We start from the raw sequence: 17,779 nt of genomic DNA, 5'->3' as shown, positions 1-17,779 counted from the left end.
GCTGCAGTGACAGCGCTTTGGTTGACATATTAATTACCTTGGTGGGTAGTCACTGTCTACTGCTGTCACTTGACATGTAATCCCTGTTGATGACAATAATAAGGTCAATATACTGCAAGCTATTATTGTATTATTTTATGCAACCCAGTTTGCATAAAATAATACAATAATAGTTTGTTTGAACTTGTTTGAATAATAAGTTTGCTTTCAACTATTCAATGTGAACTCAAAACATCAATAGCCTCTGCACTCTCTGGCAGCTTGCTACAATGTATCTGTTTAGAATGCAGTCAGTTTAGCTCACAGAGCATTGTCTAGACTGAATAGGATTGTATCCACTTTGTAGCTAAGAGCGGGACTAGACTGAACATCCTGGACAGTAGTCAGGCTCTGGGTGTAAACAGAAACAAAGTACAGTTTTATTATTACTGGATCAATAACTATAATCAAAAAGTTATCAGGATAGGTCATCAATAGTTGATTGGCTGAGGTTTATCGCTTGGGACCCTGACCGATCAGCTGAGCGGGCGCATGCTGTCAGCGCCACAAATGCACAAAGGTTGGAGCGGAAGCCTACGCGCCGACCTATGTGTAGTGGCCGGGGCTTGTTACATGCAGGCATGATTTCCATTGATTTCAATGGGAGCCATGCATGTGGTTACAAGCGCCGGCCACTATAAGGAGGTCGGTGAGGAGGTCGTCGCGGAGGCTTCCACTCTGACCTCTGTATATTTGGAGTGGAAGTCTCCACACTGACCTGCCATGTAGTGGCTGGCACTTATAAATGCAGGCATGGCTCCCATTAATTTCAATGAGAACCGTGCCTGCAGTTACAAGGTCATCAATATTATTTCTCTGGAAAACCCCTTTAAGTATATAACCGATAAGGAAAAATGTTAATTTGTATAGCCTGCAGGAAAGAGGAGAAAGGGAGGACATGATGGAAACCTTTAAATGGACACTGTCACCACAGAACAGCACCATAAACTAAGTTGGGGATGTGGTGATTTTTATACTCACCAGCTCCCCAGTTCCTGCAGTGTCCACCCTTGTAGACCACGCACGGTCTGAACATTTGATTCTTTTCATTCCGTTGTGTGCGCTCTCCTATAAACGTCTATAGAAGATCACAAGCACAGCCGTCTGAAAAGCGCCAAGCTTTCAGACCTTTCTTGGACTTCACGGGAGAACACAATAGGAACCGGGTAAGTATGAAAACCACATCCCCCGTTCAAATCACGTTAGTCTGTTTAAGCCTTTAAAGACATAATTAAGGTCCAGGAGAAAGTGTGTTTTTTTTATAAGAAACTAAACATATGAAGTAGGGGAACAATCTGAGTTTAGTTGGCGGAAGATCAGAAGCAATTTCAGGAAATATTTTTCGAGAAGAGTGGTAGATGCTTGGAACAAACTTCCAGCAGATGTGGTTGGAAAATCAACAATAAGAGCTTAAACAGATGGGCGTGTTGTGGTACCAATATGCGGTCGTGAAAATCACAGCTGCATAACAGGGCAAAATAAAACCATGGATTTCAATGGTCTTGTCTTCACTATCAGGATTCTTGTACATTAATACTGCCTGCGAGAAAAGATAGTAGTTTTCCCATGTACAAGAAAGATAGGGCAGGACTTATCTTCTCACTTTTTTCTTTTCAAACTCGCGCATGTTTGAATAGTCTAGAAAAACCCTGATTCATGCACTTCTACGCTCTGTAGTGGCGAGCTTAATAGTGCATGCGCCCATGTGTTTTTGCCGTGGATGAATGTAAGCATGCCTGGGATAAGCACACATCTATCCTAAGAGAGACATATAAGGACAGACTAGATGGACCATGTGCTCTTTTTCTACAGTCTTCAGTGTTTCAATGACAGAGGATTGCAATACTTATGGCGGTTTCAGACGAACATGTATTTCTCCCCTTATGTGGTCGTGATTATCACGGCTGCATAACGGGACAAAACAAAAGGACTGATTTCAATGGTTTCGTTTTCACTAGCTCTTATCTCAGCCCTAGTATTAATAGAGTTTTAAAAAAGCCGCGGGAAGATAGCACCTGGCCAATTAATCCCACACATTGTATTCACTACGTGCAGGAAGATAGGGCAGGTCCTATCTTTTCTTAGCCGCAGTATTAATGGCCGAGGAGAGAGACAGGGAACATGAAACCACTGAAGTCAATTGATATTAGTGGTTTTGTTTTGTCCCGTTCTGCATAAGGGGAGAAAATACCATTTGTCTGAAACCGCCCTTAACAGGGGATACATCTACGCATTTGCACCAGAGTCCTGACCGGAAAAAAATAGTACATTTTGGTGCATGCCACCTTTGTGGAGAGTAGGAAGGGGGCAAAAGGTGGAAATGAGGAGTAAAGACTGGCGTAAGACAGCTAGTCTTTACTAAATTTCAGAATCTTGCAAAACTTTTTATGAATGCAGTTTATTTACCTAAAACCTGCAAAGCTCTCTAATGTACTGTAAGTATGGTATAGATCAATCGGCAAGGGACTTGGGAATAGTGAAAAACCTTCTCAGTTTACATTTAGCATGTAGTAACGATGATAAATGCTGCAGGTCTAAGTGCATGGGTAACAATCATAAAAAGTATCATCTCACTTTATCATTTATTTAAAACAATGAATATTCCAATGGAGGATATAGAATGTACGGGCTTTTTTACTTATGTTATCACATTTGCAGCTGACAGATTTTTTATTAGACATTTTTAATACACAAGATCCCTTTAACCCCTATTTCCGTCTCCTTACTTTCTGTATCATCTCATCTATACAACTGAGCATTTTCTATAGTAAAACTATTTTACCTGCAATGAAAAATGAATGTAGGGTATGACACCTGATTCTGAACAGGTATTTAGAGTTCAGCCTGCACTCTTCATACACAGATATTGTATCCTGAAGGTGAATCTGCAAGACATTTTGATTTCTTCCTGAAGGCGCTGCATGCATTTGAAGTGAAAAAAGTCTAGGAAAAATGACTAGTTCCATCTAAACATTTGTGTTTTTATGGGAGGTTTTATTGGTTACAGGATAAAGCAAACTAAAGCTTCGGGTTTTGAGCAAACAAACTAGTGAAAAATAACAACATCACTAATAATAACGGAAAGAGAAAAAAATGTAGCTAGTAAGGTGGATCTTCTATAAGGTACATAGTAGGGACAAAGCGATGGTCTAAAAGGTAGATGATTGTTTGTATTGCATAGTATCAAGCACCGCCACAGCACTAGCAGTCGCAACTGCGACACAGCCCCTTGGCAAACAGGGGCCCATGGGCCCCTGCCATATGCCGTTTCAGCTCCAGGTTGCAGCCTAAGGTCATTTTCACATAGCTGAGAAAATCACACAAGATTTGTGCTTTGCGAGACACACAAATCTCACACGAATATGAACCCCATTCTTTTGAATAGGGTCATTCACATCGGCAATTTTTTTCCCGCATTGCAGCACATCCTATCTTTGGGCATGAAACAAATTGCAGCCCGTCCTTTCTTTGGGCGTGCCCTCGCATTGCTTGGCCCATTGTTATTAAAGGGGCCAGCGGCAGCATTGCACTGCATGCAAGTGCAATGTGAAGTCTTCCCATCGAAAACAATGAGAGACACTTTGCAATCCTCTGCCGGTTTTGATATAAAAACGCCTCACATCCCTGGGGATATTAGATGTTGGGATGTGATTCGTGGCCCGATATCACGCTCGCCTATATGAAGTTAGCTGAGGGGCTACAAACAAATTTTCATGTGGTCCAGGAAATGAGTTATGTTTGGAAAGGTTATGGCAAGGTGCTAGATCATGTATGGAAATTTGTTTTGCAGCTGCTTGCAGTGCGGTTTAGGTATGGGTACTGGTACAGGTAGGGAGGGGGCCCAAGCTGAGCTTTTGCGCCCTGGTCCCTGAGCCTTTATTTACGCCCCTGACATCAAGTAACGCACGTATTTAGTAACAGAGGGAAAAAATAGGATGTTCTTTTTTGCTTTCTTCTTCATTCATATAGCCAAGTAGTGCGAAAAGACAACAGCTGAGGCTTCAGTGGAAATACACATAAGCTGTATCGCTTTCCACATCAAAGAAATACATGCATTTCTAACTCTGAGGGTTGCTTTACACAATTCTATGCGCAAACTCTCACCGCAGCACAATGTGTTTGCACATGAACATGGTTTGAAAAGGTACATAATCTGCATGTTGTGTGCGTGTCTGCACATAGTACTGCACTTTTTGCGCCCGCAAGGCAAGTTCACATGTATGTATGACCAACCATTTCCAAGGATTTATTGGCTATTTAAAGCCTAATGAGCTTCAGATGTATTTTCCCTTCGCTAGAGCGTTCCTGCACAGGTAAATATTAAAGATGAGCGAGTATACTCGCTAAAGGCAATTGCTCGAGCGAGCATTGCCTTTAGCGAGTACCTGCCCGCTCGAGACTGAAGGTTCGGGTGCCGGCGGCGGGCAGGGAGCTGCGGGGGAGAGTGGGGAGGAACGGAGGGGAGATCTCTCTCTCCCTCTCTGCCCCCCACTCCCTCCAGCTGACTGCCGCTACTCACCGCTCCCCCGGTGCTCGAGCAATTGCCTTTAGTGAGTATACTCGCTCATCTTTAGTAAATATTCTTTTCTGCACTGCGGACCCTGTTCACATCGGCATGGGTGTGTCATGTTTGAACAGGCAGAGTCCAATGAGTAGGCGCGCAAGCTTAATTAGTCGCCAGTGCTAGTAATTATCACCTTGAAGTCATAAGTGATTTCGAGCACACGGGCATGCATTTGGAGCCTCAGGTGTGTACAGGCAAAAATAGAGCATGTTGCGTATTTTTGCTGACGGCAAATATGCGCGCAGAAAATCTACCAATGTGAGTGAACCCATTGAAACCTATGGGTTTTAATGGCTGTGGTTGCTGTGGCCAATTTTCTGCATGCAAACATGTACGCAATGAAGGAGCCCTGACTTTTTTTTTTATTTCATAGCAGCGTTGTGAATGAAATTATCGCCCATGCCTAATATATTGTGTATGGACAGTGCTGCATACACTGCCATACAAATGTATAGGGCTCACGCTGGGTGGTATGCAAAGAAACAGAGCATGCTGTGATCTATTTCTCACGCATATTCATACGCAGTGTCTACACAATAATGTAAATGGAACTCTGAAAGTACATTGACTTTCATTGACTCCATTCACCACCTACCATGCAGCAGTGCATCACATGTGTAATACACAGTAAAAAAAAGCCCGTGGACATGATGCCTCAGTTAAACGGGCATATATACGTGCGTATATACGCACGTTTAAAAAAACGTGCGACCATGTCCATTGCCACCAATATGTTCTATCTTTTGTAGGTGCGTTTTTACGTGCGTAAAAACGCCGTGGGTTTTTATGAGCGTATTTAAGCCCATGTGACTGAGGCCTGAGGCCTTAATCCAATGGGAGACAGTTTGTAACTGTCCTTTGGCTACGTAAAATACATTTGAAGTACTCTAAAAATGTAAAAACTGCATGGATTGCGTCTTGTATTAGAGCTTCTTCACAGGGGCATGTTTTAGTCCCATTATGTGATAATCACGGCCACATAACTGGACAAAATGAAACCACTGATTTCAATTGCTTCATTTTGATTAGCGATATACTCACCTGTTAATAGTATGGGCAAGAAAAGATAGGATTTGCCCTATCTTTTGCGCAATTGGTATTAAAGGGCTTCTGTCATTGAAAAACAAAAAAAAAATCTATACTTACCTATTCCTCCCCCGTCAGTCTACTTACCAGATCTTCACCTCACTGATATTCTCCTGTCTCTTGCAGTCCAGGGGGAGGGAGTCACCTTACCTCCACCTGGCTGATTCCTCTCCTTGCTGTGAGGTTACATATATTCACAAAAGGTCTCCTTCCTGCCAGCCAATGTACGTTACATCACAGCTCACAGGCCAGCAGGGGGAGTGCTGATCTACTTCAGAGACAGCTCATCGGAGCTCTCTCAGAAGTGGATCAGCATTCCTTCCAAGGCAGTGAACGCTACAGCACAGGGACGTGACCTTCACTGACCCGGCCGGAAGTAATGTGAGGAATGCAGCCTTCATAACAAGCCAGTCAGCATGAAGTTAGGTGACCCGGGGCACTGCAGAAGCTCAGCCAGGAGAAGATGTGGCAAGGAGGCTGACAGGGAAGAAATAGGTGAGTATAGAAATTTTTTTTATGACGATACCCCTTTAACTACATGCGGTAAAGATAGAACAGGACCTATCTTCCCGCTGTTTTTTTTAAACTCACATGCTCTGGTGTGGGGCTTGAATGGCCAGATAAAAAAAACGGTTCATGCGCAATTACGCTCAGTAGCAGCGAGCGTAGCTACACATATGCCTATGTAAAGAAGCCCTTACATTTTAATCTTATTCACTTCAAGGATGAGGGCTGCAATACCAGACTCACGGCTACAGACATGAATTTGCCTGTCTTTGGAAGAAAGCAGCCATGTTTTCTAATCTCATTGATCCTTTAGAAGGGATTTGGGGATGGTTTATTGAGATAAACTACAAGTAAATTCAGTGTAAATCGTTATTATGTACCTTAAGGCATCTTTAACACGGGCAACAGCGATATCGCCACAAGAAGATCGCAGCGATATCGCATCTGTGTTCAGTGTGATATCATGATTTTTTGCCACTACAAAATTGTGCGTGGCGCTACAAAGTCGTGTGAATTTGTAGTGCTTTTTTTTTCAGCGATTTTCCGGGGGGGTTGAAATATAATCCCTACCTTGAAAATAAGGCCTATCTGCATAAAAAAAGAAAAAAAGAATACATCACCTATCAGGTGCTGCACATCTTCTCTGCAGCTTCGGCAGACTTGCTTGTAGTTTTTAGTGAGCATTTTTTGGTTTTGAGGTTAAAAATCCCCACTTCCAGGAAGTGGTTCTCGAGCGCCGCAGCGATGAACCAATCACAGACATCGTATTAAATGTAATATGTTTTTGAGAAAGCTATCTGATGTCCAATGAATGCTAATATAATTCTCCCAGCGGATGCTACCTGGTTATCCTGATTCTAAATCAAATCGGGGAGTTCCAGAATAGATGGTGACAACTCCTGTGGAAGTGGTCATGTCTGTCATATTGTTTGTCATGCAGCTTACCTAGAAATAAATGACTTAATATACATCTTCCTTCACGCATACTTTTTGGGGTGTCATTTTGGAAGTGGTTTTTGACATGCATTTCTTTTCAGGCTTTCCTTCTCTTATAGAGAAGTCTATTAGAGATGAGCGAGTATACTCGCTAAGGCACATTACTCGAGCGAGTAGTGCCTTAGCCGAGTATCTCCCCGTTCGTCTCTAAAGATTCGGGAGCCGGCACCGGTGACAGGTGAGTTGCGGCGGGGAGCAGGGGGAGCGGGGGGAAGAGAGGGAGAGAGAGATCTCCCCTCCGTTCCTCCCCGCTCTCCCCCGCCGCTCCCCACCCCCGCCGGCCCCCGAATTTTTAGAGACGAGCGGGGAGATACTCAGCTAAGGCACTACTAGTTTGAGTAATGTGCCTTAGCGAGTATACTCGCTCATCTCTAAAGTCTATGGAAAACCACCTGCAAAAAATGTTATTCCTAGAGTATTCTGCATTTTTTTTAAAAAGACAAAAATCCTAAAAGTGCATAGATGCAATAAGACACGCCACAAAAATGCACTGTTTGCAGTGTGTTTAATACCTTCCTACTTACTTACATCAATCATCTGAGGGCAAGATCTTTTTGCCACACAATGGCAAAAAAACTGGAATGCTGTTTTTCTAAAAATTCTATGTATGAAACCACTTCAAACTTATTTTCATATTTATCTTTTTTACACAGGTAATAGAAATCAAAGACAGACTGAAGATTTCAAAGAAAATGTGGTCTACTTTACCGCATTCTATCTGCAAGGAAGAGAGAATGACAGTAGGAGAGCTCAATCAAGAACAGTGCTGGAATGGTCACAGCAAAGCTCGGTAAATAAACTAAATATAATAGAATGAACAGTAAATGTAATTGAATCTCACTGTTTTCAATACAAAATATATTCCTACAGAGGTACAATTAGCTTTCATGTACTTGTGTATGAAAAGAAAAGCCTTAGGGCCAATATTAAGAGTCACGTTAAAAGGGGTTCAAAAAGTATAAAAAGAAACGTAATAAAATAAAAAATATATTTATTTCACCCATTAAATTCCCATGGCTCCAGAGACAATTCCCAGGTGGGCCCCCAGCCATTCTTTATTTACATGCCAGCAAGTAGTCTTTGTGAGTGCCTTTGTCTGGTAGTTGTTGTTGTAAGCCGTTTAGTCATTCATGACCCTGCCAACCCTAAAGGCTCCCTCCATGTTTTTCGGTTTTGCACTGCATCTTTCAGTTGTGTGATATCCATGCCAGTATCAGCTCTGACAGTATCAGCCATCATGTTCTTTGGCTATTAGGTCTTCTTTTGCCATGGATCTGTCCAAGTATTATAGATTTTTCTAGTGACTCTGCTTGAATTATATGGCCAAAATCCGTGAGCGTGAGCCGGGTCATCTTGCCTTCCAGTGATATATTGGGTCTTATACGATTCACAACTTCCCTGTTTGTTACTCTTGCTGTCCAGAGTATACCCAGCAGCTTTCGCCAGCACCACAGCTCAAACACATCAATCCTCCTTCTATCAACTTTTTCGCAGTTCAGCTTTTACATCCATACATGGCTATGGGGGAAAGCGGTGGTTAGTTGCTATACCGATATCCCTACTTTTCCAGATTTTGTCTATGTTTAGTACTGCTCTTTGCCCTGCTATGCCTGGTAGAAGGTTGTTAGCAACCAGTCCATCTCAAGTTACTGAAGTGTCAGGGCATAAATGTCACTGAACAGAGGGCAGAAAAGGTTTACAGAAACTTGGCAAGATTTTATATTTGCCATATTAAACATATTTTGGTATAATAAATCATTTAGGTTGTAGATCCTTTTTAAGAACAACTGTTGAAAATGTACAGTACTCACAGATCCTGAATGTTTATAGTGAGATAAAGGTAAAAGTACAGAATTCTTGTATGAAAGTTGAACCAGTCTAGTTGTCACTTGGGCTCCAGAAGTTTATTTATTCCTTTTAGGACAGTTTGACTCATGCCATTTTCTTTTACATTGCTTTTCTTTTGACTAGGTCTTTGGCACACTAGCGTATTTGGGTCCATTTCCTGTCTTTGTTAATTCACAGACGGCGCAAGGCCCTATTAGAGCCTATGGGGCTAATGCACTCTACCGTTTTTTTCAAGTAGAACTACACTAGTGACAAAAATTGGGGAGCCTTTTGAAAAAAGTACATTTTTGATGGCTCATATAACTCATAACAGTTGTTTTTGTTGTAATGCCATAAAGTTACATATCATTGGAAAGATAACATAATGTGGAATGTAATGCAATACATTTTATGATAGAACACATAGTGGAACAGCAGTTATAGATAAAAAAAAGGGAAACACATAGAAAAAAAACTAATATTCAAAACTTCTCAGCATGTCAGTTAATGCCAAGTTGGGAATTATTAAAAGGGTTTTCCCATTGCTTAAAATTGCTTCACAACCACTTTGTCAATCCTGGTTGTTGTTGATCAAGACATGTGACTGCTGGAGCCAATCACTGCCTATAGAATGTTGCTGCTGTGGCAAGCGATTGATTGCAGCAGTCACATGTCCTGGTCAACAGCAACCAGGAAGGACAGAGTGGCTGTGAAGAAACTTTAAGCAATGGGAAAACCCTTTTAAGCCTTAAAGGGGTTGTCTCGCGAAAGCAAGTGGGGTTAAGCACTTCTGTATGGCCATATTAATGCACTTTGTAATATACATCGTGCATTAAATATGAGCCATACAGAAGTTATTCACTTACCTTCCCTGCGCTGGCGTCCCCGTCTCCATGGCTCCGTCTAACTTCAGCGTCTAATCGCCCGATTAGACGCACTTGCGCAGAAGGGTCTTCTGCCTTCAGGTCTGTTCGGCAGCAGCGGTGTTTTGGCCCCGCCCCCTTCTACGCATCATCGCGTAGCTCCGCCCCGTCATGTGTGCCGATTCCAGCCAATCAGGAGGCTGGAATCGGCACACGTCATGGGGCGAAGCTACGCGATGACACGTGGAAGGGGGCGGAGCCAGAACGCCGCTGCTGCTGAACAGACCCGAAGGCAGAAGACCCTTCTGCGCAAGCGCGTCTAATCGGGCGATTAGACGCTGAAGTTAGACGGAGCCATGGAGACGGGGACGCCAGCGCAGGGAAGGTAAGTGAATAACTTCTGTATGGCTCATATTTAATGCACGATGTATATTACAAAGTGCATTAATATGGCCATACAGAAGTGCTTAACCCCACTTGCTTTCGCGAGACAACCCCTTTAATTACATCTTTACAATGCCTTCCCATGGAGTGAGCCAAGGTTTTTTAGTTCTTTACCTGTTATAATGTGGAACCAAGATTGTGTTAATGCTTCTATTATAGTACAGGCACACGGACATTTTTTTCCGTCTGGTTTGAAAAATCAATTCAGAAAACAAATGAAAATAGCCCCCAATAAATATCTGTATTCACATGGGCTTTTTTAACCCGGACAAATAGTCCAAGTAAAAAAGAAATGCAGCATGTCCTATTTCTGTCTGAATCTCGAATAAAAATAGTACATGTCAATGTGCAGTGTCCCACAGATTGGATAGCCCACAGACAGGATATCTGTGTGCCGTCCAATCTGAATTGCGCCCAAGAATCTCGGGTGCAACATTTTTTACATTTTCCTTAAGGCTTAAATGCGTGGGCGTGATTTAGTCCTGTTATGCTACCGCATAACGGGACGAAACAAAACCATTATTTCAATGGTTTCATTAGCGGTATTCTCACCCGTTAAATAGTACGAGTGAGAAAGGATAGGCCAGGACCTATCTTCCCGCTTTTTTTTTTTTTTTCAAAACGCACGTGGAATAGTGCAGAGTTTGAAAGATTTAGATGAGGTTAAGATCAGGGCTATTTCCATCTCCTTCTACTAGTGGAATATGATTATCCTGAACCCACTTCTTGCACACAGCAGTAACATGACTTGGAGCTGAATCCGGCTGTAATACAAAGGCTTTATTACCTTGGAAAAGATCACATGCAGAAGGCTTCACTTTGGACTTAACTATTTCATTCATGTATTGGTATAGCATTTGCAATCCCATTAATCACACACATTCTGCTCATAATTTTTGCTGTCATATATCCCCAGATCATAGCACTAACTGGGTGCTTTATGGTAGCTGTAAGGCAATCCGGATGCAAATCTTTTCCACTTTTTCTCCTTACGTACTTTATGCCATCACAAGGGTTGTAGCTAAGGGCTCAAGCGTGCAAAAGTTCAAATTGGGATCCCCTCTTCATTACCGCACTTGATGATTGCTGGCTGTGATCTGCTTGGAGCTTCCTGCAGCATCATTGGGTCTCTTAGGAGGTCCACCCATGCAACCCATGCAACACAAGCAACCAGGGATGTTGCTAAAGTCGGAAAAGATTTGCATCATGAGCTCAATGCATACATTTATTAATGACCTGGTAGAAGGTTTGCATAAAAAAATATAAAAATTTGCAGATGATGCAAAACCATGAAAACTAAATAACACAAGGGAGGAGAGATTGCAGTTGCAAATAGAGCTGGATAAGTTGGAGGATTGGGCAAAAAAGTGGCAAAAGAAGTTTACCACTGATAAATGTAAAGTTATGCACATGGGCAGGGGAAATATATGTCAGAATCACACACTAAATGGGAAACCACTGGTAACACTGACATGGAAAAGGACTTGGAGACTTTAGTTAAATGTAAACTTCACTGGAGCAGCCAGTGTCAGGCATCTGCTGCCAAGGCAAATAGAATCATGAGGTGCATCAAAAGAGGCCTAGGGGCACAGGACCAGAAGATTGTTCTTCCTCTTTACAAGTCACTGGTCAGACCACTAATGGAATATTACGTGTTCTTTTGAACACTAGTATTCAGGAAGGACATATTGGAGCTTGAGCGGGTACAAAGGCAGGCGACTAAAGTTATAAATGGAATGGGTGGCTAAGTTTAGGGGTGAGCCAATAACTATGTACAAATATATCAGGGGACAATACAGAGGTCTCTCCCATAGTGTATTTATACCCAGGACTGTGATTGTAACAAGAGGGCATCCTTGTAATCTAAAATATTAAATGTTATAGTCACTGATTACTTCAGAAAGGTTGGTGATCCAGGGATTATTCCAATTGCCAGAGTCAGGAAGATTTTTTTTCCTCTTAAATGAGAAAAATTGACTTCTATTTCATTGGGGGGGGGGTTTTGCCTACCTCCGGATCAAAACTGAGGGTTGATAGGCTGAGCTAAATGGATATATCTTTTCCAGCCTAACATACTATGTACCTCCTCCCCCATCTTCCACCAGTAAAAAATAAATAACTTTGGATAGAAAGTTGCATTACATTCTACACTGAATAGAGATGAGCCAGCGTACTCGGAAAAGCACTACTCGCTCGAGTAATTTGCTTTATATGAGTATCGCTGTGCTCGTCCCTGAAGATTCGGGTGCCGGCACGGAGCGGGGAGCTGCAGGGGAGAGCGGGGAGGAACGGAGGTAAGATCTTTCTCTCCCTCTCTCCCGCCCGCTCTCCCCTGCTCCCCGCTGCGACTCACCTGTCAGCCACAGCGGCACCCGAATCTTCAGGGACGAGCACAGCGATACTCGGATAAAGCAAGTTACTCGAGCGAGTAGTGCTTTTCCGAGTACGCTCGCTCATCTCTAACACTGAAATTGATTTTTCCAAAGATATATAATTTTATGGTAATATTACAAAAACAAATGGAGAAATGTGCCAACAGACATAAAAAATGCACTTTTTTCAAAAGATTTCCACAATTTTGGCCACTAGTGTATGATCTCATCACATGTCCTATTCTGTATCATCAATGAGAATTGGGATGTCAATGTGCGGACTGTTCGTATATCCAACTGTACATGGCCAGGTGTCTGATGCAAGTTGCACCTGAGCCACTATGGAGCATAACTCGGACATGCATCAAGTGTGTCGGTAGCCTTAATAGAAGAAAACTAATTCCCCCCTCCTTCCTCTCACCCACATCCTTTACCCTCGATCCTATACTGCATACCTCAACATTATTATCTGACCAGGCAAACCAGATCCAGTAAAAATATAATCGAGAAAGTTATTGAACATGTTTAGACATGGCAGCCCTGTAAAGTGTAACTGATGAAAGTGACAAACAAAATACAATAACCTTTGATAGACGGTAAAAATTGATAAATAGGCAAATACAGGCTTGAAAAACACTAGGAGAGTGCTCTCTGTCCTGCTCATTTGTCACTGATTTAACTAGTGGCACATAGTAGAGAGAGTCCTTGAGATGATTTACTCTCTAGGCTCTTTTTTAACATTAGCGATGATTATATTAGGGGAGAGGGATAGTTCATCATTAGGAATGAAAACAAGCATCATAAAGCAGCATCCTGCAAAAATAAATCCATTCAATCAAGTGCTATTATAACATTTAATCTATCAGATGTTTATAATAGAGCAAATTTTCATGCTGACAAATTATTCATGATATTGAACTGTGGCGCTCTCATGAAATGCAGCTGAGAGCTCCCCAACGATAAGTGATCTCACACAGATTAATGTTCTTTACATCCTGTGTGATGGGAAAATGAAAGCAGAAGAGGACAAAGCAGATGGATTTCTACAAAATGTACCCAGCCATTGAATTCTCAACTGCAGCCACAAATTATGGTAATACATAGCATCAGATCTCTTTATTTCGTTTTTACAAGTGCACTTACTGTGAAATTATTGTAACACTTAAATAGACTTTTCTCTAGTTTTCTACTACATTGAGAAATGTCCAAATGTGAAAAATGAAGAAAAATGCCTAAGAGACAAAGCCTGACCTCTGCGCTCCAAGACAGAATGGCTGCCAACATAAGAAATCCTTGAAAAAGAAGGGCAGAATCCTGTCATCCAGAACTGTGTTTCCTTAGAAATCGACTTTTATGAAATTAACTACAGTTTGACTTTCCAGGTATCTGCCTGAAGTCATGACGGATGGCCTGATAAATCAGATCAATAATCCGGAGGTGGATGTAGACATCACAAGGCCGGACACATTTGTAAGACAGCAAATAATGGCACTACGAGCAATGACAAACAAGCTGAGGAACGCTCTCACTGGCAATGACGTGAACTTTCAGGATACAAGTAAGTTGTAGCAGTTCTTATGCATAAAATGAGTACTTTTAAGTGAAGACTGAATTTAATACCTGTTTCTTCTACTTCCATGGTCTTATTCACATACTGATAGCAACACGGTTACTGCTTCCCGGAAGTTCGACATGGTTAGATCACAGAGTGCAATTTTCTATACTTTTTTTTTTTGCTCACAGGCATGGATACGAAAAAGAGAATTATTAGTCCTTCAACATGAGTGTAAATAACATTGAGACAAATCATGTGGCTGCTATGGGGCACTTGGAGAGTTGCACCCATCTTTGGTTGACCCAATCCCCACTGTTATTAGGTAGTAAGATCCCATACAAAACTTTGTTCTCAAGTAGAACTGCATTGTTAACAAATAAGTTATGAAGTTGGCCTCAGAGTCATAGAAAAGGTTTGGTGGGGAAGCAAACACTAACCTGGACAGCAAAACTTTGCTCCATAATGTGGAATGCTTATTAACAGCCAAGAGAAATTAAGGTCTACCTGACATAATGCCATGAAAACTGGATTGGAGTTAGCCACATGAGGCTAGCATAGTTATTATTATCCTTAGTGGTAGTTGCTATAGTTAGCAATAGAATTAATAGTAATAGTAGTAGAAGTCACAGTAGCAGTACCATTTTTAGGCAAACATTGAAGGGACTGCCCAAGTTATTTAAATTGTAGCTAAACAGGTCCTAATGGTAAAAAATAACAAATCAACGAATACTCACCTCTCTCAGTCCCCTGCTATGTCCATCGTTGCCACTCCAGGCCTCCTCTCTGATGCAATGCTTACAGGCTGCAGCACTCTGTTTACAGGACCTCACAGGGTGCTCCAGCCAATGACAACCCAGCAATTAATCACTGAGCTCTGTCATTGGCTGCAGCAGCCTGTCACATCTCATTCACAGGCTGCTGAAACCTCTAAACAACATGTCAGAAAAGGACCCCACAGAGGTGGTGCTGGACATAGTTGCGAGCTGGGAGAGGTGGATATTAGCTGATTTCTTATTTTTCTCTATGAGGACTTGTTTAGCTACAATTTTAAAAAGTTGGACAGCACCTTAAAGTAATGATGACAACATGTGATTCATGCTTCCTTCTGTTAAAAATGGAGCACAAGGTAAAATTGGCCTGTCTCTTGAGATTTACTATACTTCATTGAAAAGTTTTACATTTTACACTTCATTTCTTCAGACTACAGTCCATATGTTAAGTTGTGCTCCTGGAATCTGTATTTCTATGGGAGCACACTGCCGCAAGTGTGGGATGTTTGAGCTGGCTGAGTGTGGAGTTCTCCAGCCAGCCAATCACCACCGATCTGTTGCATATAAATATCAACCCTCTAGCTGGAGGGTGTTGGTTTCCTTAGTTCCCTCCCAATATCCTAATGTTTGCATCCATATAGTCTTGGGTAGGTGTGAACAGTGACATGTGCTGTGTGTCTGTGCAGGTGAACAAAAAAGAGGTAAACAGTCCTGTTCAGGGTGTATAGGTATGAACAGCGACGTGTTGTGTGTGTCTATGCAGGTGGCCAGACTTGAAGTGAACAGTCCTGTTCCATGTGGTATGCATTCCATTGTTTGTTGGTGTGAACTGTGTCCTGTTCTGCTTGGATCGTTTTCCATCTATGGTGAGTCAGGTCCTTAGGTTCCAGCATGGAGCCGTCCCTACTGAGATGATCGCTCTGCATGCAGGATTCATGGAGTAAGTTGTCTTGGGAGAGTAGGGACCCACGAGACAATGAGGACCCTTGTTGCGGGCTTGTGGGCTTAAGTATATTAGCCAAAATACAAACCAATATCTTGTATGTACTGTAGCGATTCCATGTGTTTATGTGTGCAGGTATGCTAGGTAAGTGTTTTGGTGTTTGTCAGTCGTTGTGTTAGGTCTGCCAGTGAGTCCCATTCATAGTTCTCTAGTTCACGTATGAACTAGACGTAACAGATGCATACATGTCAAAAGCAGGAGACATAACACCATACAGCTACTACTAATATGTTTAATTGAAATCATACAAATGTTGAATCCCACTGACGTTGCAATGAGTTACAATTTAAAAGCTGGTGTGAATGAGATGCTTTGATTTTCACTTATATTTTATGATGTAAAGCGTTCCTATAGAACAAGACAATGGAGCAATAGTTGCTATCATGTACGAAAGTACCCCCACTCACATCTAAGTCTAATCCATAGCAAAAGTAGTAGTCAATACATTATTCTCAACATGTAACGACAGCTTCATGATCTTTTTGAATGTTTTTGGACACTGATACACTATAGACAAAAACACATGTCTATTTGCTACTATCAGACATGGAGGAATATATAATGGATATTTGTCTTTTGTGTTCTAAAAGGTGAAGAAACAAGCGGCTCAGGAAGTGGCAGTGGCTGCACTGATGATATCTGTCCGACGGAGTATGACTACATCACCACGGAAGCTCTACCCTTCGAGCCAGATAGGAGAGAGCTGGAATATTCTGCAGCACCGACTCTTAAACATTCACTCGTTGTTCCATTCACGTCAATCGTCCTAGTACTGGGGAGACAATGGAGATAATCAAAACATTTCCAGGACAACAACAGAAACTGTTTTAGTTCTAGTCAATTATCTTCTTTTTAATACACGCCTGGACAATGGACCATTTCCCTCCAAATGCTGACAATTTTCTACGTACATTCTTCTTACTCATATCCCAGTGTCTTTATTTCTCTACTCCAGCAGAAATCTCACTCCAGATGTTCCCTAAATAAATGTCTTCATTCCCAGAGACTTTTAGTATGTAAATTCTATTGCTTTCAGAAAATATAAAATTGTACCTGTACATAAAAAGAATTTGATGCGCACATTCATTATATATTGTTTAAATGGCACACTACCCATATACGTCACCCACTCCATATTTATGTGATTTCTAATCTATTTCTTTTATACTTATTGAATAGTTTATACATTACTTTTTCCTTAAAAAAAGGGCCGTAAATGATCCAGCAAGAATATCTACCTAATGCTATGTGACTATATCTGTTCTGCTTTCATTTACATTTTCACTTGTCAGTTTGCCTAAGAACATTTTTATTGTGTTTTTTTTATTTTTATCTATTTGGTTGTTTAAAGATATAGACTACTGTTACTAAAACACATAGTTTTATAGTGTGCTGATTCGGTATGGAATAAAAAAGAAATGTAAGAAATAAATGTCTCTTAATAGGGTTAATAGGGCTACGTGTGGGCGCTGTATATTTTGTGTCAAGAATGAGATCAGATCTCGTCAGAACAAAACACAGAAAGCCACACGGAGTCGTATTATGACCATCGACAGCCTAGGGCACCTTCACATGGAACTTAGGGCTTGAACACACGAACGTGTTTGCACACGTTTTTGTGCATGTGACAATCACGCACACAAATTGTGGCAAATCGAACCCCTTGATTTCAATGCCCTATCTTTCTGCGTTTTAAGCAGCAAGCTGCCATAGAAGTCTATGGCAGCATCAACAAAACCAAGGGAAGGGTGTG

The 17,779-nt window shown here is 41.7% G+C and overlaps 1 protein-coding gene across 1 annotated transcript in view; it reads left to right on the top strand.

Moving 5' to 3' along the window:
• Window positions 1-16,819, top strand: part of GPC6 (glypican 6) — a 731,553-nt gene extending 714,734 nt beyond the window's left edge. Inside the window, exons 8-10 of the mRNA XM_066588819.1 lie at window positions 7,846-7,982; window positions 14,081-14,256; window positions 16,617-16,819. Of these exons, the coding sequence (XP_066444916.1) occupies window positions 7,846-7,982; window positions 14,081-14,256; window positions 16,617-16,819 (516 nt within the window). The remainder of the gene's footprint in view (window positions 1-7,845; window positions 7,983-14,080; window positions 14,257-16,616) is intronic.
• Window positions 16,820-17,779: the final 960 nt, after the last annotated feature.

The sequence above is a fragment of the Eleutherodactylus coqui genome, chromosome 1, assembly GCF_035609145.1.
Source record: "Eleutherodactylus coqui strain aEleCoq1 chromosome 1, aEleCoq1.hap1, whole genome shotgun sequence".
Classification (NCBI taxonomy): domain Eukaryota; kingdom Metazoa; phylum Chordata; class Amphibia; order Anura; family Eleutherodactylidae; genus Eleutherodactylus; species Eleutherodactylus coqui.
Note: the sequence above shows the minus strand (reverse complement) of the source record. Positions and strands in the feature narration are given on the sequence as shown.